This window comes from Pecten maximus, chromosome 4, assembly GCF_902652985.1.
Source record: "Pecten maximus chromosome 4, xPecMax1.1, whole genome shotgun sequence".
Taxonomy (NCBI): Eukaryota; Metazoa; Mollusca; class Bivalvia; order Pectinida; family Pectinidae; genus Pecten; species Pecten maximus.
In genome coordinates, this window is record NC_047018.1 from 9,954,939 (window position 1) to 9,980,082 (window position 25,144).

The 25,144-nt window shown below is 36.1% G+C and overlaps 4 protein-coding genes across 4 annotated transcripts in view; 3 read left to right on the top strand and 1 right to left on the bottom strand.

Moving 5' to 3' along the window:
* Window positions 1-25,144, bottom strand: part of LOC117325187 — a 52,476-nt gene that overhangs the window by 12,468 nt on the left and 14,864 nt on the right. The gene's annotated exons all lie outside the window — the stretch shown is intronic.
* On the top strand, window positions 2,611-4,952 carry LOC117325183 (beta-1,3-galactosyltransferase brn-like). Its single transcript, XM_033881184.1, has one exon. The coding sequence runs from the start codon at window positions 2,851-2,853 to the stop codon at window positions 4,219-4,221; it is 1,371 nt and encodes a 456-aa protein (XP_033737075.1). The 5' UTR covers window positions 2,611-2,850; the 3' UTR covers window positions 4,222-4,952.
* LOC117325185 (beta-1,3-galactosyltransferase 1-like) lies at window positions 5,257-9,585 on the top strand. Its single transcript, XM_033881186.1, has one exon. It carries the CDS (start codon window positions 7,135-7,137, stop codon window positions 8,113-8,115), a length of 981 nt encoding a protein of 326 aa, XP_033737077.1. The 5' UTR covers window positions 5,257-7,134; the 3' UTR covers window positions 8,116-9,585.
* On the top strand, window positions 13,231-16,323 carry LOC117325181 (beta-1,3-galactosyltransferase 1-like). The gene has a single exon (XM_033881182.1). It carries the CDS (start codon window positions 13,864-13,866, stop codon window positions 15,457-15,459), a length of 1,596 nt encoding a protein of 531 aa, XP_033737073.1. The 5' UTR covers window positions 13,231-13,863; the 3' UTR covers window positions 15,460-16,323.

Here is a 25,144-nt window from a genome sequence, read left to right on the forward strand (position 1 = left end):
ATATGGAGAACTTCCGATTTTTCAGGTAAACATTAGAAGTTTTCGCAATAAGTTAGATTATATAGAGAATATAGCTAATGAATATAACATTTTATGTTTGACTGAGACACGCTTGGACGATAAAGTAAATACTGACAAACTACTTATAGCCGGTTTTTATGAACCCTTACGACTTGACCGAAACTCTGCTGGGGGTGGTTTATTAGTCTATGTCAATCATTTACTGAAAGTATGTCGCTTACAAGCTTTAGAACACCCTGGTGATGAAGTGATTTGGATACAGATTGCTCTGCCTAGTTCAAATCTATTAATTGGTTAATGTTAAATGTTAAATGACCTTATTAATGAATATTACTGGACTGTTTTGTTTTCTGAAAGTGACTCGATTGATACAGCGTGTTACAGTTTTATTCTATTCTTTTAGAATTCATAAAAAAGATGCATACCTTCCAAATTAGTTACAGTTCGACCTAACGACAAGCCCTGGATGACATCCGATATTAGAAAACATTTGAGAATCCAAGGCAACACTACAACCTTCAGACATTAACAAATTTAAATCTCAACGAAATAAAGTAAACAGTTTGAAGAAAAATATCCGACTTCTATTTTTACGAGAACGCTAATGAACTGGTAGACGAATATGGAACTTCTGACCCAAAATCTTATTGGAAACTTGTAAAACGACTCATGAAATCAGGTGGACACTACCTTCAATGACGGACCTTTCGACTAACAGTACCTAATACAGCCCGCTTATTCAATGACTATTTTTGTAGTATAATCTGTGTTTATAGTGGCTATATTCCAGTTCCGTTGGTTGAATCTAAAAGTGATAAATGTTTTGTATCTTTGGGGTTAAATCATTCAAAAATTAAAGAGAAGTTTTAAAGCTAGGGAAAGCATTGGGTTGGGATAAGTCATCATGTGCTGAAACATATTGCTAATTCTATCTGCAAACCACTTGAAATACTTTTCAACATGTCCCTATCTTCATGTATATATATCAAGCCAAGTGGAAACTTGTAACTGTAATGCCGCTTTACAAAAAGGGAGATTGACCTTGGCCGTGTAGTCATACTTATTATCTACCGTTGGTAAAGTGTTCGAGCGGGTAATATATAAATGCATATACAACTAATTTTTGGAAAATTGCTTGCTCCGTCGATACCAATCAGGTTCTATGTCTTCTCGATCTCTTGTTTATCAACTTATTGAAATACCATAAAATAGGTATTGCCTTAGAAGAAATAAAACATACTTGCATTATTTTCTGTGATATATCTAAAGCTTTTGGTCGTGTTTGGCACAGGGGCGTAACAGCGAAATTAGATAGGTAATAGGTAATATTGATGCAGGTGTACCACAAGGTTCTGTACTCGGGCCGCTTCTCTTCTTGATATCTATTAATGATATTACTGATGTAATTGATTCCGTCTCTAGATTATTTGCAGATGATGCATCTTTACTTTTTTCTGCATTTTCATGCCACGAAATAGAAAATACTCTCAACAAGGACATATAATCTTTGGTTAGTTTCTTTTAATCCTCAATTCTATAGATATTGATAAAGATTTGAACCTTATATTTGATGGGAAATACTTAAATTTTACAAACATACATAGACATTTAGTTGTAATCTTTAATTCAAGTGGAAAATGGGGAAGTCATGTTGAGAATATCTTAAGTAAACTTAAATACATGATGAAAAGAGATCACTCAAAGATGTATAAATCTTTTATTTTACCAGGTATGTACGTGAATTGTGGGATGGTTGCACTTCTTATGAATATGAGAAATTTAAAAAGCCGAGAGAGGCGGCTCGAGTTATATCTGGGCTCGAGTTATATCTGGGCTCGAGTTATATCTGGGCTATCTTTGTATGCAAGTCACGATTCATTATATTTAAAAAAAAAAAGGCGCAAATCGAATGTTTTATATAAAATGAAAAATAATTTAACCCCCCAGCTATTTATCAGCCATTTTGCCAAACTCCGTGGGTGACAGCAATCGTTACAACTTACGAAATCAACCTAATTATTATATTCCTTCTTTCAGACTTTCGTTAAGTAATTTCTCCCATAGAGTTTACGTCTTTGGAATTCGTTAGTTAATGAAATAAAAGCAGCACTATCTTCTTTAAATATTTTAAAATTTGCTTTATCCGATGGAGCTAACTCGCCTCCACCATCTTATTTTAATTTTGGCGACTGCAATGTAAATAGTTTACTCGGGCATCAGTGTAGCTCCTAGGAATATGATTTTTTTTCCGTGTTAAGATTGTTGAAAACCCTTCATGTAACTGTGGACATTCCCGCGAGGATGTAACACATTTGTTCTGAGAATGTTAGCTTTATTATGCAGCACGAACAACACTAGGTCATTAGATACATATCCAGTCAATCTAGACTTATTTTTATTTGGAAATAAAAATCTGTCCGTAGAGATTTTCAGACACGTGCACATTTTCATTAAATCTAGCAACAGGTTAAAACGTCCTTCCCTCAAACACGCTGACAATAAAGTATTCCTAGTTAAAACAACCTTCCCTAAAACACTATTTTACGAACCAGAACACCTACATACCTACGTACATTTCGACTAATTCCTTAAATAACTACCAAAAGACCAATACAAAGACCGAAAATGTTTGAATGGAATGCCTGCGTCAACACTATTTACGATAAACCGTTAGGTTTATACTACCATTACCTAGCCGAGAACGTCTAAGAAGAAAAAATAACATTAACTATCGTGTGGTACATTTCCATTGGTAGACATTATAGGCGTTCTAGATTTGATTTCTAACATTATATTCGTCATTCCTTGTCAATGTGTTAAGGATTTAAAATGCGAAGGCCGAAAATAACAGTTGCAAGGTTCCTTTGGCAGTATGTCTTTAAATTCCGTTTCCTATTTCCTGTGGTAGGGATTTTTATCTTGTATTCCTTATACAATGGTGAAACAAACAACAAGAGAATCCTACATGTGGAGAAGCGTCCCGTACAACAGTATGGCATTACAGAAGAAACACGATATCGCTTTGAAATGGAACAAGAAGATAGTGTTTTTTCCGAGGAAAAGGATGGTCCAAAGCAACATGCTAACCGGAAGGAGTCTGGAAACATTTCTCAAAGGGAATTGAAACTGATAGCCGATGTGAAAAAATTCGCTGCACTGGAAAACAGTGTAGATGTACAAGTTGAAAAGGGGACGTTTTCGCCTAATACATATCCATGTAGTGTGAATCTATCTAGGATTTTACGTCAATATGACACAGAAGGTTTTGCGGAAGAGCAGCCAATTAACAACATCAATTATAGCTACACTGTCAATCCCTACAACACGTGTAAAGTATCTGATAACATAAAGGTTCTCTTTATAGTGAAAAGTCGACCAGACCATACGCTACCTCGAACAGTCATTCGGGAGACTTGGGCTAACACTAAAAGATTTCCATCAATTCGTGTCATTTTCTCTTTCGGGATGCCAAAATACTCCTCACGACTGCAAGCCTTACTGGGCGAATCGTCTACACACGGCGATATTCTCATCGTTAAAGATTACATAGATGACTATTACAACCTAACCCAGAAGACCATTGGTGGTTTTAAGTGGGCGGTAACACACTGCAAACATGCGGCATATGTAGTGTCTGTCGACGACGACGTGTACGTCGCACCTGATTTGCTCCTCAGAATTCTGGACAGACCCCATATTCGGAAAGTAGAGAGACTTTTCTCAGGCCATTTGATGATCGATACAAAACCAATCAGGAATCCTAAAGATAAATGGCTCGTTTCTATGTCCGAATACCCTTTTACGAACTATCCTAACTACATTTTCGGAGGATTTGTTATAATGTCTATGTCAACAGTGAGGGACTTCACAATAGCAGCTATGTATACCAAACTATTTAAATTTGAGGATGTGTATTTGGGAATATTAGCTGCTAAAATCGGAATAGAGGCGACTAATAATGGGTATGTTAATTCTAAGAAAACATTCACTGTTTCAGAGTCATTTAAAACACTCATCGCCTCCCATTTTTATGACAATCCAAAAGATTTACAAAGAGCATGGGATTGTCATTTAAGTATACTTGACCAAAATAATGACAAATCTATTTTTTGTGACTATATAGGTAAGCGTCTTCAAAAACTTAAATCTGAAATAGACAGTATTATAAGCTGGATGGAGATCGTAAAATTCAACTCTTAAATACTTATTTCAATATACATTTAACTACAATTTTTTTTTTTTTTTATGTATAGGCAGAAATTGCACACTGGTGCTATATATTCCAGTCAATCGGATCACCTATTCTAACATACTTCACAGGGTATTCCTGCGGTTGCTATAGTGAGATAAATAGAGGTGACCCAACGAGTGGTTGTTGTTTATGGTATTGCTTTCACCCGAGCTAGTTATTTAATTATTTACGAAAGTGAAAAAAAAATTACCAAACACAACACCCAAGGGTTTGTGTGACTTGTTTCTAACACAGTAGAAAATGTTTGTTTTTTTTTTTGTTTTTTTTTTGTTTTTTTGTGTGTGTCAAAAACAACTGCGAACTACTAATCAAAACAGTTGATTATGTCATGCTTTGGGAGTAGCAAAATTCACCAGGAGTAAGGAAAGGCAACTGGCGCGCGTTATAAGGTAACACACAATAGCGATACATTATAATTTTATGTTGTCTAACCACGTTTCAAATTGATTACATCACCTATTTCGTCACGTATTTTATTGGACATTGATGATGGCGTGATAAAAGTTTTCACATCACATTATAATTTGTCACTTGTGTCAATTTTGCTAGAAAAATTATCAAATATGAGCGTGTACTGTGAACAAAGATATTTCAACCCTCGTATAAGAGTTTGGCTGGCCCTACAACGAGGGTTGAAATATCCCTGTCCACAACTCAGCTCCATTACTGACCAGCCAAACCCTAACACGAGGGTTGAAATGCTCCTGTCCACAGAACAGGCTCATTACTGACCAGCCAAACCTTACACCAGGGTTGAGATATCCCTGTCTACGATACAGGCCCATTACTGACCAGCCAAACCCTTACACCAGGGTTGACATATCCTTCTCCACAGTACAGGTCCATGTAAGATTCGTCTACTCTTTGTTAGACATATATCAAATGTCTACAATTCAACTAAAGCTATTGTGATATTTATACATATATATTTTTTTTCTATTGTTTTCTATTTTCCTTTCTCTTATTATTCAATCAATTTTGTTGAACGTGTTTGTAAATTAATACTGATAACCAAGTTTTAAAATAATATTCGAAATGTCTAATCGCTATATATTACCAATAAGTTTTGTTTGGGACAAATAGCAGTTAGAAAGGAACGATTGTTTGAATGCTGCTTCCAACAGGAAAAAATGGGCACAGAACATTGTTACGTCATTGCTCCCATCTAGATACCTTTGTGACGTCTTTAGGCCAATCCACATACTATATCAGGCGAGCTAAATACTATTGGTGACGTCATCAGGTGAGCTAAATACTATTTGTGACGTCATCAGGCGAGCTAAATACTACTTAATGTCAACAGAAAGGACTACAAAGCCTTGTTGTCTGTCAAGTCGTTCTCCCACCATTACCGGAACAATTAACAATTATATCTAAACAATGGTTATACAGCAATAGAAATAGTAAACTTTTTGTCAAATGAATTCATTTTAAATAATACATATTGTATACATTGAGTATCGTTTCCTGTGCATTTCGGTAATATGCTTATGATTAGGATTATCGATTGTATTTCTTGTAGCCCATGTTGCTATTCATGGATATTTATCTAATTTACAGAAGGGAGAAAAAAATTGTTATATAACGTTTTGTTACATTATAAATATATGGGGAGCAGAAAACTAGGGTGTAGAGTCCAGAGTTTAGAACTCAGAACCAGAAACTTTTGTTTTCATTTTAATTTTTCACCGTCCAGTAAGAAATAGCTATCCTCCATACTTACATATCACAAACTATAAACCTCACCTGGATGATTCGCATAGGACAGGTGTAACATTTACAGGTAGATGAGTACTATACCTGTACCAACAGCACACCAATAAGTTACGTAACGACATTCTATTCTCTGTATCAACAATCAACAGTCCTTCGTCTTCGATCCGTCAACTCTCAATACAATTAATGAATATTCGGCGCTACCTTTGATTTTTGTTCAATAGTGTTCAGGTTTTGTGAGATGCACCATATATTAAGAAATACAAATATACATTTTAACATAGGAGGAGAGCTCCCAAACAACACATGATCGAACATATTTTTCTTGAGTTCTAACTAAATACGCTGTTCTCGGTGTCGGTCGTTGTTGTCCCTTACAATATAATCAAACTCATGTGGGAGCTTATGTACACTGGTAAACAGTGTAAGATATTTGAACTCGAAGGTTTGTCTTTGTGACACGATTATTGTCTACAACGACTCGTGATGCGGTCTATAGAAAGTATTCGCCTGGGGATTCCTATTTATAGTCATTAATATGGCGGCCATATTTAAAGAACTATAGACAGTTTGAATACTTATTACACGCTATACGCAGTACAGACCAGAGTCGTAGATCAGAGCCTCAGCCATGCGAAGACGTAGACATAATTTCAGACCAGTTATGTTGGTCTGGAAACATCCTGGGAAAATATGTTCAGTGTTAATACTGGCTGTAGTGTTTGTAGTGATTTACCTTTCTACCAGAGACATTGACACGATCGACAATACTGCCAGCATCAATTTTCAGAGGAGGTTCATAAAACTATTTGATGCAGATCAACGAACAAACAATATCAATAGTATAAAACGAACCAGACCAACACGCCTTCCCATAGAGAAACCTGGCCACAACGGAGGCAAACGAGTAAAGCAAGAAATACAACATCACGATCAAGCTATATAACCAGGTGGGAGACACATACAGTCAGCAAGATCGTGATTCAAACCGGCAAAGAGGTCAACATAAAGATAGTGTTCAACAGAATCAACATCAAGAAGTTCAACGTAAAAATATAACCACACAGGATCACGTCGACCAGGATCACAGCGGCCTAGACGACGATCCAAAGAAAGGGGTCATTTTTACACCTAAAAGGTATCCAATGCCTGTGAATATGACCGATATCTTAAGACAATATCATATGAAAGGCTCTGCTGATGAACAGCCAACAAATTCGTTTGATTATCGCTATATTATCAGCCCTGATCAAACGTGTAACCAACCGGATGCTGCAAGAGTGTTGTTTATAGTAAAGAGTAGCCCTGAACACCATTTACGACGAGTGACTATCCGTGAAACTTGGGGAAACAGTAAACGATTTCCGTCGATAAGAACCATTTTTTTGTTTGGGATTCCAAAAAATGGTAAATTGTTACTAAATCTACAGGACGAGTCAGTGACATATAACGATATAGTTCTTGTGGATTATACTGACAGTTATTATAACCTTACCCTAAAAACCATTACTGGATTGAAATGGGCGGTTACCCATTGTGCGCGTGCAAAATACGTAATATCCATTGACGATGATGTGTACGTCGCCCCTGACTTGCTACTTAGGTTTCTTGACAGGCCTAATATAAAGAAAGAAGAAACTGTTTTCTCCGGCCATCTCTTGGTCAACACGGAGCCCATTCGGGACGTGCATTCAAAATGGCAAGTGCTAAAATCTGAATACCCTTTTAAGAACTATCCTAATTATATTTTCGGAGGATTCGTCATCATGTCGATGTCAACAGCGAGGGACTTCACAATAGCAGCGATGTATACCAAATTGTTTAAATTTGAAGATGTGTATTTAGGAATTCTAGCTGCTAAAATCGGAATAGAGGCGACTAATAATGGGTATGTTAATTCTTGGAAAACGGTCACTGTTTCAGAGTCATTTAAAACACTCATCGCCTCCCATTATTACACTGACCCAAAAGATTTACAAAGAGCATGGGATTGTCATTTAAGTATACTAGACCAGGACGATGAAAAGGCTATTTTCTGTGATTATATCGGTGATCGTCTACGTAAGATACAATCGGAAATAAACAGTGTCATTGGATGGATGGCAGCCGTTAAAAGTTGGACATGAATGGACATGAACGGACACAATGGTTCCGATATTATTGAATTCCGGATCATCTATCTTGTCTTCGTTCCTATTTATGTTGTTGATGTTTTACCTAACACTTAACCAAATGACCATGACGGCTACGAGGGAGTTAAACCCTGCAAAAAATCAAGTGAAATGTTCATCGTTCACCGCGTTGTAGTTCAAATAGAAAAAAAATTTATTTAATAATTAATAAATGCTTACCTTAATTACATGTTTTCGTAGCTATTCTGAACGATATATCAAATATATATTTATTATGGTGTCCTGATTAACAACCCTAAGGCTAAGAACATTCATTTGTGATATGTGAGTGTGTTATGATATGTGAGTGTGTTATGATAGGACCCGAATTTAAGAGTTTGACGTGGTCAGCACAAGGAAAAGATGTTATAGTTATAAATTTTCGATGTTACGTCATTGCATTGTTATCTTGACGTTATATAAATGAGATGAATTTGGAATCCCCAGCCTCAAGTGTTTTGGGTATTAGCAGACGAATTGCATCGATGTTTGTTCCAAGTGGAATGTGTCAATATAATTGTGTATGAGTGAGGCTGACTTGGCAAGCCGATTACTGACCAGCCAAATTCTTACACTCGACAAGCCAAATGCTGACCAGCCAAATTCTTATACTCGGCAAGCCGAATGCTGACCAGCCAAATTCTTATACTCGACAAGCCGAAGGTTGACCAGCTAAACTCTTATACTCGACAAGCCGAATGCTGATCAGCTAAACTCTTATACTCGGCAAGCCGAATGCTGACCAGCTAAACTCTTATACTCGACAAGCCGAATGCTGACCAGCTAAACTCTTATACTCGACAAGCCGAATGCTGACCAGCTAAGCTCTTATACTCGGCAAGCCGAATGCTGACCAGCTAAACTCTTATACTCGACAAGCCGAATGCTGACCAGCTAAACTCTTATACTCGGCAAGCCGAATGCTGACCAGCTAAACTCTTATAGTCGGCAAGCCGAATGCTGACCAGCTAAACTCTTATAGTCGGCAAGCCGAATGCTGACCAGCTAAACTCTTATACTCGACAAGCCGAATGCTGACCAGCTAAACTCTTATACTCGGTTTAGATATCCCTAACAACATAACAGACCCATGTAAGATTATATTATTCTGTAGGTGAGAGAATCGTGTCTGTACGGATGAAAGTGTGTGTAAAATGACACGTATACCAGTAAGTAAACAAAGTCAAACACCTAACGCAATGGAATATAGTCATAATGTCATCTTTATTTTACAGCTTAGAGGGTATTTATTATTAAATATGATTCTATGAATATGATTTTCTGTTTTTACGTTGACATATGGGAGTACTTACGAAAGTGTGAGCTTTCTGTTGAGAACATTTCATTTAAACATTTTGATATAAATATTTGTTTGATATTTTATAACTTACATGTATACAGTGTTAATAAACTGTTAATTGTTCAGTTTCGTTTTATATTTATGTTTGAATTTGACGAGGAGGTTAGTTACACGCTTTCCATCGAAATTTTGGTGAGGCCATCATGTTGATAAATCGAAGAGCTTTGCCGAATGACTGTAGACTTAACATAATAGTTCACTTTATTACTGATGTTGGCTATATAACATAATAGTTCCCTCTATTACTGATGCTGGCTACATAACATAATAGTTCACTTTATTACTGATGTTGGCTATATAACATAATAGTTCACTTTATTACTGATGTTGGCTATATAACATAATAGTTCCCTCTATTACTGATGTTGGCTATATAACATAATAGTTCACTTTATTACTGATGTTGGCTACATAAGATAATAGTTCCCTCTATTACTGATGTTGGCTATATAACATAATAGTTCACTTTATTACTGATGTTGGCTACATAATATAATAGTTCACTTTATTACTGATGTTGGCTATATAACATAATAGTTCCTTTTATTACTGATGTTGGCTACATAACATAATAGTTCCCTTTGATACTGATGTTGGCTATATAACATAATAGTTCCCTTTATTACTTATGTTGGCTACATAACATAATAGTTCCCTTTGATACTGATACTGGCTACATAACATAATAGTTCCCTTTATTACTGATGTTGGCTATATAACATAATAGTTCACTTTATTACTGATGTTGGCTATATAACATAATAGTTCACTTTATTACTGATGTTGGCTATATAACATAATACATGTAGTTCCCTTTATTACTGATGTTGGCTATATAACATAATAGTTCCCTTTATTACTGATGTTGGCTATATGAAATAATAGTTCACTTTATTACTGATGTTGGCTACATAACATAATAGTTCACTTTAATACTGATGTTGGCTATATAACATAATAGTTCCCTTTATTACTGATGTTGGCTATATAACATAATAGTTCCCTTTGATACTGATGTTGGCTACATAACGCAATAGTTCCCTTTATAATGCTTCTACATATTGCTTTAGTTATTAATGTTTGAAATATTGTATTGTTATATTTACATGAATGAGTTTGACATCATGACATGTATTATTTTTGAACAGAGCAATAACACATGTTATTTTTTAACTAAATGTGCGTTCAATACAGAAATAATATTTTGAGGTTTTATGTTGATTATTGAAGTAAAATGCGTTTTGAATGCTAAGACTTGTTTAAATGTATCCACACAAAACGCCCTTTTATATACATTCTAAAAGGAAACACAAACAAACGTATCGGCGCCTCAGTTTCACTTCTCAATGAATTTGTACCAGGCGTACACATCCCTTCTGTATACCTAGTATTCCCCTCCTTTGGCAGTATAGAATCAATCACCCCTCTACTCAGCGGTATGTTTTATAGTCGAGTAGAACACCACATGATATACGATATCGTGCCTAACGTGTATTATTTAGAACCGATACCTTTTTACATTGATTAGTAACTTTACAATATTGGAAGACTTGTCCTACATTGTGACACACTGTAATTTATATAACTTTCTAGTTTCTGACCCGACTTTAGGTAAATCAGGAATAGAAAAGTGACTACATTGATAGGATATGACGAACAGCACGAGAAATTAGTATCAAACTAGAACTAAGCCAATGGCGAACTTTTACGACCATAGCAACCAAGTGAATATATTATTCTGAAAAATGGCCCCGTTGTATTGACTGACGTTTTGAATAATATGAATCAATAAGTTAAACCATTTGACCAAGTTTACATAATTTTATCCAAGACTGATAAGCTAATGGTCATTACATAAAAAATTGTATACTGACTCGATTACCATGGCAACCAAAATGTATGACAAAAAGTAATGTATGCACATCCACAGATTGTCCCTCACATTCCTGTATAGTTTCTTTGAAATCAGCTAGGCCTAACAGATTCGGAGGACTCAGGCCAAGGTATGTCTCGTCTTTTTTTTTACCACGACAACCAAATGACATCTTTTGTTCTTGAAAATAAAATCATCACTATTCTATGCCGCAAAACCCCAATATTCAAATTAGGATAATTATGGGCGACGGAAAGGACAAATACACGATTGAAACCAAATCAATGTAAAAATCAAAACTAATAGACATCTTTTCCAAATCAACATATGTTGTGGAATAATTAATGTTCAAAACCAAGCCAAAAGACACGAAAACAAAACCGAATCAATTGACAAATATAAATCAAAAGACACGGTTGCAGTACAATCAAGAGATCTGAACCAATAAACTCACAAACTGACGCGAGATGGCGTTACGGTTCATTCTACGTCATTGCTATGTGTGCACAGCAATATTCCCGCGCTAATACGTAGCATTGATTTTGCATAACAACAACAACCATGGTTTATGACCACTTACGATTTTTGAGCTTAGCGTATCCTTTATCACTGTGTACAGATAACAATAACTGTTATAAGTATATTATCTGAACACAGTAAAGTAGGATAGGCCTAGCTTAAAAGTCACAGAATTTCAGGTTCCTATGATAGATATTACAACCTTGGATGCACTCAGAATTACTGCAGTTGATATTCTCGGGATCATACTCTAATGTCACAGCCATTACCAGGGCTACCTTATTCCCAGTCATTGAATTCATTTTCTGGATAGACAATGCTTAAACTTGAGGTGCATTTTCAAAGAGTTGACAACCAAAAAGCACAAGTTGACGACAAGAAATTAACCGAGTTGACAAGGAAAATACGAAGCTGATTGGAACTTAGGTTCTGATTTGACCAACATCCATGTTGACCGTTATGTTTGATGTTAGACCACGTGACTTGTGAAGTTTTCCAGAAATGTGGCTTACAGCTATTCCTACAATTCTCCAATGAATACATGTATACAAAGTATCAACTGTTTCCGAGATTGTTAGTCATTAAGACAAAGCCTGTTTCCCTTAGTGGTATAAATGTTTACGGGTATTAAATATCTCATTTATCCGTATATATTTACATTATAAATTTTGATTATATCAACATACCAATTGAAAACAACAAACAATTGACCATGAAAACATAATGAGTACAGAATGAAAGTATCGTTTCAAGTGCTGATTTTCTATAGAACACATCAGCTGAATATTAATAAGCCAGAAAAATAGACCCCGTTTCATTTCCGTCAGTTGTGTTTTCGTTCTTTCACATAAAACAAATCGAATTAAACAAATATTATTATATTTAGTGGATACTTTGATATGTTTCTGGAAACAACGGAAGGACATGGTAAACGACGGCGCTGAGTATTGGCGGGATCACCGGCTGTTCCATTAATTTTGCATCTATTCGTAAATGGCTATTAAAAACTTAAACTTTAAAAATGACTTTGGTATTATGTTTTTTATTCGAAGGCTATGTTTTTATTCCAATCACCCTGGTATAAAATATCTGAATTAAATGGATTTTTGTTTTCATTTCCATTGCGGCTATATATAGCAGTATAGCTATCTACATATCTTCCGAGGTTAACGCCACCACGGTGTAGTAGTGCGCTCTGACCCTACATAGACATGGTGTCAGGCCCAGAGGAAACTCAATCTATGCTCTATTGTGTCGTTTTATATGCGATATCATCTATCACTTTTAGGGGTAAATATGAATGGAACTTTCCCAGCTATTTTACCTGCGTGTTTACTTTTCCTGACATAACGTCACGATATTTGGTCATGTATGCCAAGCCCGTACTTTGAAGACACTTGTAACAATGAAAACCTGAGATCGTTCGCTGGAGACGTATAGATAATTGAACGATGGAAATTATAATAGTTATTTGCATTATGAAGAGAAACGTAATATTACCCAATTTAAATGGAAATATTCGCGTTGAGTCTATAAGAAAACTGATATAGTTCAATCATTTTTTTCTTTATTGAAATGAAATAAAGGACATGGTATTATTAAATATATAGTATAAAATCATATATGGCTCTCGTCTGTAAACAATATACCTTTGAAATGTTGATGTTAACATTGTCACGAAAGTTCCAGGTTTAACCCGGTAACTCCACTTAGGTGTGATCACTGCTTTTTAATATTTTAAAATTAGGAACCGTTATCGATCATTCGTGGTGAATCTTAATGATATACCCTATTTAAATAACCACACTGTCAACAGATATATACAAATAAACCGGTACTACACGTATTAACGAGTGGTACATAATACACACCGAACACATAGATGGCTGTAGTTTAAGACGTGGAACTGTTTGGTCTGACGTAGCAGTCAGTAACGATCAGACAGGCGAGCATGCCGCGACCAACACACAGAAGCTTGACGATAATCTGGCGACATTCTTTGAGAATATGTTCATTGTCTTTACTGACATTTGTAGTTACCATGCTCTACCTACATAACCGGGACGTCGACCACATCCACACAACATCTCGCATATCTAATGTCAATGACCGTCCTTTATACGACTGGCAAAGTGAGAGGAGTAATTCATCGTCCAAGAACAACTTTCCTGTAGAGGAGGAATACGAGAATCAGAAAAATCGCATCGCTCAACGTCAAAATGAAAATACAGAGGAACATGGAGATGGTTTAAAATCAAGGGGTCGTGTCGATACAGTTCACGCAATTCGAAATCAATTAGTTGAACATAAAGATATAGCGCAGCAGGGTAACGACATTGATCGTCAAATGGTCCAGCACAAAGATTTAACTCAGGAGATCAGCAACAGTGATCGTCAAATTGTTGAGCACAAAGATATAGCTGGACAAATTAGCGACATTGATCGTCAAATGGATCAACGTGAGGATATTATTAAACAGAATCGTGATGCTGTTCAAATCAGACATTTAAATGAAGTGAAAATGATTGAAAAAACATTTACACCTCATGAATATCCATTTAACGTGAACTTGTCTGACATATTACGTCAGTATGATACAAGAGGCTACGCTGCCGAGAAACCAATAAATGTATTTGATCACCGCTACATCATCCATCCCGACCAAACATGCATTGGAAGCGATACTATAAAAGTCTTGTTTATTGTGAAAAGCAGTCCCGACCATAACGTGAAAAGGGCAATCATTCGCGAGACGTGGGCAGACAGGAAACGATTTCCGTGGCTAAGGACTGTCTTCTCCTTTGGAATACCAAAAAATGGCAAGTCATTGTTAGATCTGCAAGAGGAATCTACAAAATTCAACGACATTCTTCTCGTGAACTACTCAGATGACTATTATAACCTAACATTGAAGACTATGAGCGGATTACGGTGGGCGGCAACCAATTGTGCTCATGCTTCGTATGTTGTATCTATAGATGACGACATTTACGTAGCACCCGATTTCCTGCTTAGTTTTCTCGACAAACTTCCGGTTCGGACAGCTGAGAACCTTTATCACGGCCATTTGATTCATGAAACAGCTCCAGTGAGAGACAGAAATGGTCCTTTTCGTAAATGGTACGTTTCAATAAATGAGTATCCTTTCCAAACATATCCCAACTATATATTCGGAGGATTTGTCATCATGTCGATGTCGACAGTGAAAACATTTACAATAGCTGCCATGTATACCAAGCTGTTGAAATTTGAGGATGTTTATTTGGGGATTTTAGCAGCCAGGGTTGGAATAGACGCTACAGATAGCGGACATGTTAATGCTAAGAAAACACTAACTGTTTCCGAATCGTTTAAAACAGCCATTGCCTCTCATTTCTACCAGGATCCATACGATCTTAAAAGAGCTTGGGAATGCCATTTAAGTTTAATAAGTCATAATACTCCCAAGAGCATACTCTGTGACAATATAGGCACACGTTTGCACCATCTGAAGTCTGAAATTGACAGTATCGTGAACTGGATGGAATCTGCTAAGAAATCAATATGAATGTTTTCTGTATTTATATGAGTGTTTTCTTTATTACATGAGTGTTTTCTATTTTGTATGACAGCTTTCTTTTTTTATATGAGTGTCTTCTTTTTTAGTGAGTGTTTTCTTTTTTATATGAGTGCTTTCTTTTAAAGATGTATTTCTGATTGGCAAACAAATGACAACTATACGGGTAAGCATCTAGGAAACATCACATTATCATGTTTATTTGTTATCATTTGGTTGTATTTTAATTCATTCATTCATTGATACATATACTATAACAAGCCTCAGATCCTACGTAGTTCATATCAACTAGTTTGATATCTAATTAATTAATATAATAAAGGACTGTCCCAACTGAAGGCTGAAGGCTGAAGCCAGAAGGACAGAGATCATTAACCTTCGAATGGCTTTTTAATCAGAGGAAGTACACTGTTGGGAATAAATAAACTATGTATAGTGATTCATTATAATATATATCTGATGATTTTTATAAGCTTCCTGTACGGACTGTAACTATATTATATTTCATTATTTTATTATATTTCATGGTAACTGGTTTTTATTATATTTCATTATTACATTTTTGTATATTACATTTTATTATTATATTTTCACTAATTCATAAATTAATCATTTATTTGATTATGTTTGATTATGGACTTGTTTGTTTATTAGGAATAAACATTAGGATATTGATTTTTATACACGAGCTTCTCTGTGCTACTCTTGTGATTTGAATATATCCCGTTTTAACGTAACTCGTGACGTCATGTTTGCATTCACGAATCAACGAAAATGTATTGACGTCATACTACATGGTGAGTTGAGACTGAAAAAAACAACAAAAATTATTGTAAAATAAACCGTCTTAGACTACATGTTGTTGTGTTTATCAGTGTCTGTGTACAATTGTTTATGTTTCAATTATCTTCCAACCACCTTAATTCTAGGGTATATGTTGATGCTGTATCTAATTTTAAATCAAGTATGCATCAAGTATGCATTTATACGATATTTCGACATATTCACGTAACCTTTATATTACAGTGACATGTATTCCGTGTATTAGGTTTAACAAATTAAGTCGTTAGTTTAGAATACATAAGTGTAAGATATAATGGAGAATCTCGTTCTATATATTCAACCTCAACAAAGTGCATACAAATCGTCTGTACACGTCCGTTCTTGTTCGGAACAATATAATATTGACGCATGTACCCTCCAAGCAGATTACATATTTTTAAATAACTTTCAGTCCATTCTCCTTTGTTCATTTCAATGATTGTATTAAAACACTAACTTGGCACCAGAAATCAATGCAAAAATCAATCGGCAAATAGATCTTTAGCTGTATATACATCTTCGCTAGCCAAGGCTTCTGATTACGTTACACTCCACGAACCCGTTCGTGGAGTGTAACGTAATCAGAAGCCTTCGCTAGCGAAGATGCTGTATATAGTACTTCGCAATTCATTGAAATATACTGCATAATACATGCTCTAACTATACACGATCAGGTTTTCAAGGCTGCATGCCTGCAGATTTTCAAACATAAGATTGAGAACGTCAGCTAGAGACAGATGTTATACATTTATTTCAACATATTTTATTGGAAATCAAATGGATTGAACATCAGGCTAAGCCTATATTAAAGTTCTCTCCATAACATATTACATTTATTTCAAATAATTAGTATCCGGTTATTAGTCAAGAATGGAAAGTATAGAATATACATAGAAAGAGTATTTGTGAATAATATATAACGATAATCTTATGTATTTTCTTTTCTTTATGATATTTTACAAGTCATTGTTAAATATATATTAGAACTCGTTTACTACGCAGGAGAGGGACAGGTGCTTGACCAACAACAGAGTTCCCAACTATAATGACAGATGTTATACATAACTATTTACTGAATAAAACCTAGTAAGGAATGCGATTCATCTACCTACTTTCGTGGAAAGGAATTATACACACCTAGCCTGATATCGGATTCCTTTGACATCAACAAAGTATCTGGAATTTGTTGAAATTAAAATAAATTCTGAATAAGTATTGTGATATGTCCTAAACTCTAATATAGGTGTTGTTAATGTTATGTCCTAAAATCTAAATAGATGTTGTTATTGTTATGTCCTAAAATATCATCAACTGGGTTAATAGACGAAAGTGCTATTTACCGAGAATGAACTAGTTAACCGACATTCAAATTTTCGCGGATTTTCTTGTTTCGTTCATTCGGATTGGACATTGCATTTGCCATATCTCTTCGGACCGGCTTAACCGACACCACTGGTAATACGATGATGTCCAAAAGCGCTTTCGCAAACGTTAGACGAAGCAGTCAAAGTTTGTTTACTAAAATCGTTCGAGTGAAAGCTACAGGAACATGTCGAAAAATGGCTTCTACAAGGTTCGATAAACTGGATGAAGAAGCGTTTGAGAGAATTGTTGTCTGAAAAAGACAGCGCAAACGTAATGTTTTTGCTGATTTTGAATAAACATTGTTTGATTACATAATCACTAAAACACACTTAGAAAGCCTAGAAGTGGCCATGAGTGTTGACATATGAGTGACTTATACGCTTGAAATGGTAGGACTAAATTCCGAAACGTCACAGGTTTTTAATAGATAGCACGTGACCAAATTCCGAAACGTCACATGTGTTCAATAGTTCACACGTGATCGTGCAATAGTTATTTATAATACCTTTCCTTATGTTACACCATAAAAATGTAGACAATAGAAATGCTTTTTGAACCACATACCCCAGAAATGGTTATTACCTGGAATGAGCGCATTAATATTTTCGCGTGTTTTTTGCTTCTTTCATTCTGATTAGACAATGCATAAGCGTTTTCGAGACCAAGACGAAGCAGTCTCGGTGCGTTTACTGAAATCGTTCATGGGAATGCTACAGGAATGATTTCGGTTTCGATAATCTGGATGAGAAGAAGTGCTGAAGAGGATTTTTTTCTGGAGAAAACAGCGCTAGCACACACAAGTTAGCATGCGGAAAGACTATCTTCGGGAAAAAACAGTAGGAACAGTGGAGGATATGAACATTGGGTCGAGAGAAAAAAAAATCGTCTTATTTAAATGCTGGTATATTAATAGTTCAATCGTCAGGCAGATGCAAGTAGAAAGTTTCTTGTACAAACTTTCTGCTTCCCACTAATGTTGTAAATGAATTAAAACTAGAAAGACCATCAGGTTTGGGTGATAGCTAAGGTTTATTACTGTATTGTCATTGTTACGTAATATTGCGTAAATTATCTGTCATTACATAATCTGACTAAGATTACATAATATTGCATAAAGGAATACGTAACATATTCATAATTAATACAGATACATTTAGAGGAAAAACATGTAATAAACCATGTAGTTAATTGTCCTGGACAAAGGAACCCTAGCTTGACTCTCTAAACTACTGATACAATCACAAAGTCAACTTCTACATAACACACATTAACCTACTCTACAGATACAAATAACTGACATTTTCTAACATAAGAGAATTATAATAAAGGGTGGGTGGGAGAGGTAGAGTTTTGAAGCTGCCGACTTTCAAAGCAGCAACCTACGTGGTCTTTACAGTAACGCAGAATTTTTGAAAGTGAACGGTTATCCGAGATTTCAATATACATACTAGAATTTTGGTTTGATTCAAAATGATTGGATGTTCCTTACCCTATCGAAAATTTGTTGTGTCCCAGGGGAAAACACAACTGGGCCACCATTTGTTTACATCGCTACGCAGTATGAAAGAGTCCGAGAGGATCGAAAGGATCGTAAATCGCGGGACTACGAGACATAGAAAATGTTACTTATGTTCTAATAAAAACGATGTAAAAGGCTTACAAAATCACGAATATAGTAAATTTTAGTTCTGACAGATTAACAAACCAGAGGATAAGATTTTCTTGCGTGTAAAATTATAAAGATTTCCGATGCGCAATACCGGAAGTAAAACTTTGTATACACACAACCGGAGAAGAAACACGTGTGTAGCAGACCACGTAAGAGTGCTTCCTCTCACAATTAATAACATATTATCACAATAATACATACATTAATAGTTCAATCGTCAGGCAGATGCAAGTAGAAAGTTTCTTGTACAAACTTTCTGCTTCCCACTAATGTTGTAAATGAATTAAAACTAGAAAGACCATCAGGTTTGGGTGATAGCTAAGGTTTATTACTGTATTGTCATTGTTACGTAATATTGCGTAAATTATCTGTCATTACATAATCTGACTAAGATTACATAATATTGCATAAAGGAATACGTAACATATTCATAATTAATACAGATACATTTAGAGGAAAAACATGTAATAAACCATGTAGTTAATTGTCCAAACACCCAAACCTGTGTAGTGTAGTTATAATTATGTAGTGACTAGATAAAAAGTGTCATAAATACAGATGAAAATAAAATATTGAGAAATATGTTCGGTGAAAAGTGCTGGGATCTCGTTCCATGATCAAATGCAGGCCCATTGTCTATATAATGACACACTGCACAGGAGTACGAGATTATTCCTGATAAAGTCCACTGCATATATCCAACATATAAGGGTTCAATGTTCCTTTGAGGCAACCCTAAGTTGGGTCCTCAGCACGTATGGTTATAATCCACAGGTATCAGATACATGTACTTTCACATAATGTCCATAGAATATACACACAAGTAACACCACATGTCACCGTCCAATATGAAAAGTATATAGTCACTGTCCAATATACATTTTACAGTTCACTGTTCATATATAGCACATGCATATGTATATATCAAGTGTAGGTATTCATGGCAAGATTCAGGACATAGATACTTGATTTTCCTTAAAATTTTCTTTTAATAGCCTCCCCAAGGGAATTACTGAGACGCTGACGATGTGCCAAGGAAGGATCTATGTAGTTTTTATATGCATCACTTCTCCAATCACCTTGCGCCTGAATAAGTTCTGAGGGTAGTCCACATTCAAGCGCAAAGGATGCACCCCCGCGTCTAAAGCTATGGCCTGAATACTTAGTATGGTCTATTCCTATGTTCCTAAGGCATTGATGTAGGCGGGAGAGAAATGTGTTGTAATTTAGCAGCCTAGGACCCCCTGGGGTTGAAAACATAAAAACAGGTATCATCTTATCCTGGGTGGGACAAAGCCTGAATAAAAGCAGGATAGCTTGTGTTGGGCAAAGGGGGGAAGACATGATTAATGGTAGTGGGACGGAGAGTGTTCTTTCTCGAAACTGTATAGTTTTTGACCAATTGACATGAAGGACTACCCCCTTTGAGCTGAATAGTACATTATGACGACTCAAGTGTTTCTCGGGACTAAATTCCTTTAAAGAAGGAGCGAGTAAGTTAGACTTCCTAAAGAAGGAGAAAAAGGCTACCAAACAAGCCGCCCAGAAACATATATCACGTGGTGCATGAAGGTCCAGTTGTGATAAAATTTGTAATAGTATGTTTGGTGTTATAGGAAGTTTTGGACAAGTAGAGTCACCCAGGACTCTACGAGCTCCTCTTAAGAGACTGTTGGTGAAATAATTGTCAATAGGGTTGTTTAAGCCAACTTCCAGATGTAGAAGTCTTACAGCTGACAGGTAATTCCTTATTGAGGAGAATTGTAGGCGGAATGATAGGAAGGCAATGTACCGTCCTAAATCCGCAGTAGAAATAGGCACTGGTTTTATAGCATGGTCCCCACAAAACTTGAGATATGTATCTAGATAGGTACAGTATGTGCGTCTTGTAGAAGAAGCCAAGGCGTTAGCCCTTAAGAGGGATACTTGCTCATCCAGCCTCTTGGTATTTAAAGTCGTGCCTAGATAAAAGAAGGGAAAGAGACTTGATAGACATATGGTATAACCAAGAGAAAATAGGGACTGGAGGTTGGAGTAATGATAAAAATGTGTGAAACGCTTTCTGTTCATGTAATCGTGACACACAATCTGCTAAACAATTATGTTTCCCCTTTATATGTCTGGATGACAAATGGAAATTATGTGTGGCCGATAGCCAGAAAAGATATCTGAGAAACCGCATAACAATAGGATTTCGAGACGTGCATTTATTTATGCTTGATACAGTGACCATATTGTCCGAATAGACAATAATCCGCTTATTAGCCCAGGCCGGAGCCCAGTAATGTGCTGCAAGGCATACAGCTAAAACTTCCTTCTCATTTATGTGCATTTGTTTAGCACCAGGGATGTCAGATGACCAGTTGGAATAAAACCAGTCATTGCCCCAATGTCCACCTGCCCCTTCATTACAAGCATCTGTGTATATATTCGTAACAGGGACTTTGTTTAATAGGAGGGATTTACCGTTAAAGGTTTGAAGGAAGGTATGCCACCAAGCTAAGTCCCGGAGGACGTCTGCATTAAACCGGAGTTTATGAGAATCTTTTTTGAGGGTGCAGATAGCATTTATCAGTCTGCGAAGGAAAACTCTCCCGCCATACACTACTGATGATGCCCAGTTTAATTTGCCTACTAAAGATTGCAGTTGCTTTTTGGTTGCACGACGACGAGAACTGAAAATGTCCAGATCTGACTTAAGTGCTTGAAGCTTCTCATTAGGAAGCCTTAGATGCATTTCATGGGAATCTATCTCAATACCCAGAAAAGTTAAAGTGCGGGATGGATCGACAACTTTGTTCCAGCTAATCATGAATCCCAACCTTCGTAAGAGGTATAATAAGGTATTCAAGGTATACATGCATTGTTCCTTAGATAATTCACAGATAAAGAAGTCGTCCAAGTATGCTACTATGTTACGAAAACCCTTACGGTTCATGATACGAATCACAGCCTGGGAAAGTCTATGAAAGATACTAGGTGCTAAACGAGAGCCAAATGGTAATTTTGTATCTATAAAGTAACGAGTACTATCTTTAAATTCCCAATGAATGCCAGTTACCATCTGACTTTTTTGACTAATTGGGACTACCCGGTAAGCACTTTTAAGGTCTACTTTTGCCATATAACAGTCTGGTGAGACCAGTCTTGCAGCAGAATCAACAGTACTAAACTTGTGCTTGGGAATGTCAGTAACATAATCATTTACTGCTGATCCTTCAGGTCTACTACAGTCATGTATCAACCTGACGCCCCCATCAGGTTTTGGTATGACCCCCAAAGGGCTTATGACCTTTGGTGGGTTAGGGACTTCAACATAGTTCCCATTTTCAATCTCTGTCAAAATTTGGTCTGTTGCTTTCTGATATAGTGGACCTGAAATTCTTGTAGAGGGGTGGTTTCTTAAAAGTACAGGGGTAGGGTTTGATGAAGGATCAATTATGTCAAAACGAGTTTATGAGAATCTTTTTTGAGGGTGCAGATAGCATTTATCAGTCTGCGAAGGAAAACTCTCCCGCCATACACTACTGATGATGCCCAGTTTAATTTGCCTACTAAAGATTGCAGTTGCTTTTTGGTTGCACGACGACGAGAACTGAAAATGTCCAGATCTGACTTAAGTGCTTGAAGCTTCTCATTAGGAAGCCTTAGATGCATTTCATGGGAATCTATCTCAATACCCAGAAAAGTTAAAGTGCGGGATGGATCGACAACTTTGTTCCAGCTAATCATGAATCCCAACCTTCGTAAGAGGTATAATAAGGTATTCAAGGTATACATGCATTGTTCCTTAGATAATTCACAGATAAAGAAGTCGTCCAAGTATGCTACTATGTTACGAAAACCCTTACGGTTCATGATACGAATCACAGCCTGGGAAAGTCTATGAAAGATACTAGGTGCTAAACGAGAGCCAAATGGTAATTTTGTATCTATAAAGTAACGAGTACTATCTTTAAATAATTTATAGCGATAATAATACCATCGTCTCAGGAAATAGTTAAAGTCTCGAGGGACAATAAAAGTGCTATTTCCAGAAATACCCATACAATAATTGTTTTATCATATCCACATTAAATATGCTTCAAATATTTTTCAATATTACATGCAAGTAATAAAAGAAAAGTCTGTTTCAAAGATAAAAAATTTGGCCTCCTGCAATAGAACATCGGTCGATTACCAGTACCTCGTGTCAAACATTCTGGACTTGTATAATAGTTAATTAATCATATTCGGTGAATTTCGGTATTTGGTCGAGACTAAGTATTCTATTCCACTCCTACGACCTATATTAGCCCAAATACAGGAGAAATGACATGGAATGAGTCACACTATTGCGAAATTAAGTTAAATGTATCAAACTAACTCTTTACACATGGATTATAATGTTTTTTTCTGATACGTTTTTTTTGCCTGATCAGAGTATATACAGTTACGTGCTACCTTGACTCGGTGTGTATTTAATCACGTTATTGACATTCCACTCAGCTGGTCTTTCATGTGTGGTGAAAAAACCAACTAAAACATTATGCTATAATTATAACCCTACACCAGTGCTTATATATTCATTTCTAATTATGGTTATATAAATACTTTTTTCTTTACAAATAAATTAGGATATGTAACTGACAGCTTATACACCCAAGTCAAATATAACAAAGAAAGACTTTAAATACACATCACGAAAACAATATTTAAATCACGCGTAATTGGCAGAGGACAATAGAAACTTGCAATAGGTTGGGAAATGTCAAAATCTGGATCTGGGAGATGTAATGGCATACTATAAAATACGGTCTGGTCTGGTCTCATTATTCTGGTCTTGTTCCAAATTTTGGTCAAACCAGACCAAAATCTGAGAACAGACCAGGCAAAACCAGACCATGTATTACAGTATGCCAGCTGACAGAATATCGCCCCCTGTATCCTACTGCATATTGAACATGGGTGATTAAAATTGTCCCCTGAAAAATTGGAGATATTCTTTTGTGTCTTCTACTTACGGGGCATTTTAGAGACCAAAATAGATCTTCTGCGCTAATTGCAGCACTTGGTATCTTAAATATTTCCTCACTACTTTGTCTTTCTATGTTTTACCTCCTTCTATAGGTGTCTCCTTGACATCCGTCCTTATATGACCCTGACTGTGGCAAGGACGTTAAAACCCTTAAAATAAAACAATTAAACAAACATCTCCATATATTCCACAAATATAATTAGATAAATAACACATCGTTGATACCATATACCATACCCAAATATTGATTAGTGTTGGGAAACACAAAGTAAACAACAAATAATTGATCATTCAATTTGTTTTTAATTTCCACAATACATGTGATAAACACACGACATGCGGTTTATCGATTCCTTCCAATTAAAAACGCATTTCCTTTGTAAGTCAACATTAATAATCAATAACAGCATCATACACACTCCCTCTCATTCAAAACAATTATCCTCGCGTGGTCTAACTTGTGTAGTTATTCCGAGTAAATACGTCTATATAAAGTCACAGCCTGGTATAATACAACAGAAACATAACAAACCAGTATGGTACAGTAGTGTGTGTGACTGGTGTTAACATGACATAACAAACCAGTCTGGTACAGTAGTGTGTGTGACTGGTGTTAACATGACATAACAAACCAGACTGGTACAGTAGTGTGTGTGACTGGTGTTAACATGACAGAACAAACCAGTCTGGTACAGTAGTGTGTGTGACTGGTGTTAACATGACATAACAAACCAGTCTGGTACAGTAGTGTGTGTGACTGGTGTTAACATGACATAACAAACCAGACTGGTACAGTAGTGTGT

Excerpts from the sequence above, each read along its gene's own strand:
- LOC117325181 (XM_033881182.1), top strand. The coding sequence starts at position 13,864 with ATGCCGCGACCAACACACAGAAGCTTGACGATAATCTGGCGACATTCT.
- LOC117325185 (XM_033881186.1), top strand. The coding sequence starts at position 7,135 with ATGCCTGTGAATATGACCGATATCTTAAGACAATATCATATGAAAGGC.
- LOC117325183 (XM_033881184.1), top strand. The coding sequence starts at position 2,851 with ATGCGAAGGCCGAAAATAACAGTTGCAAGGTTCCTTTGGCAGTATGTC.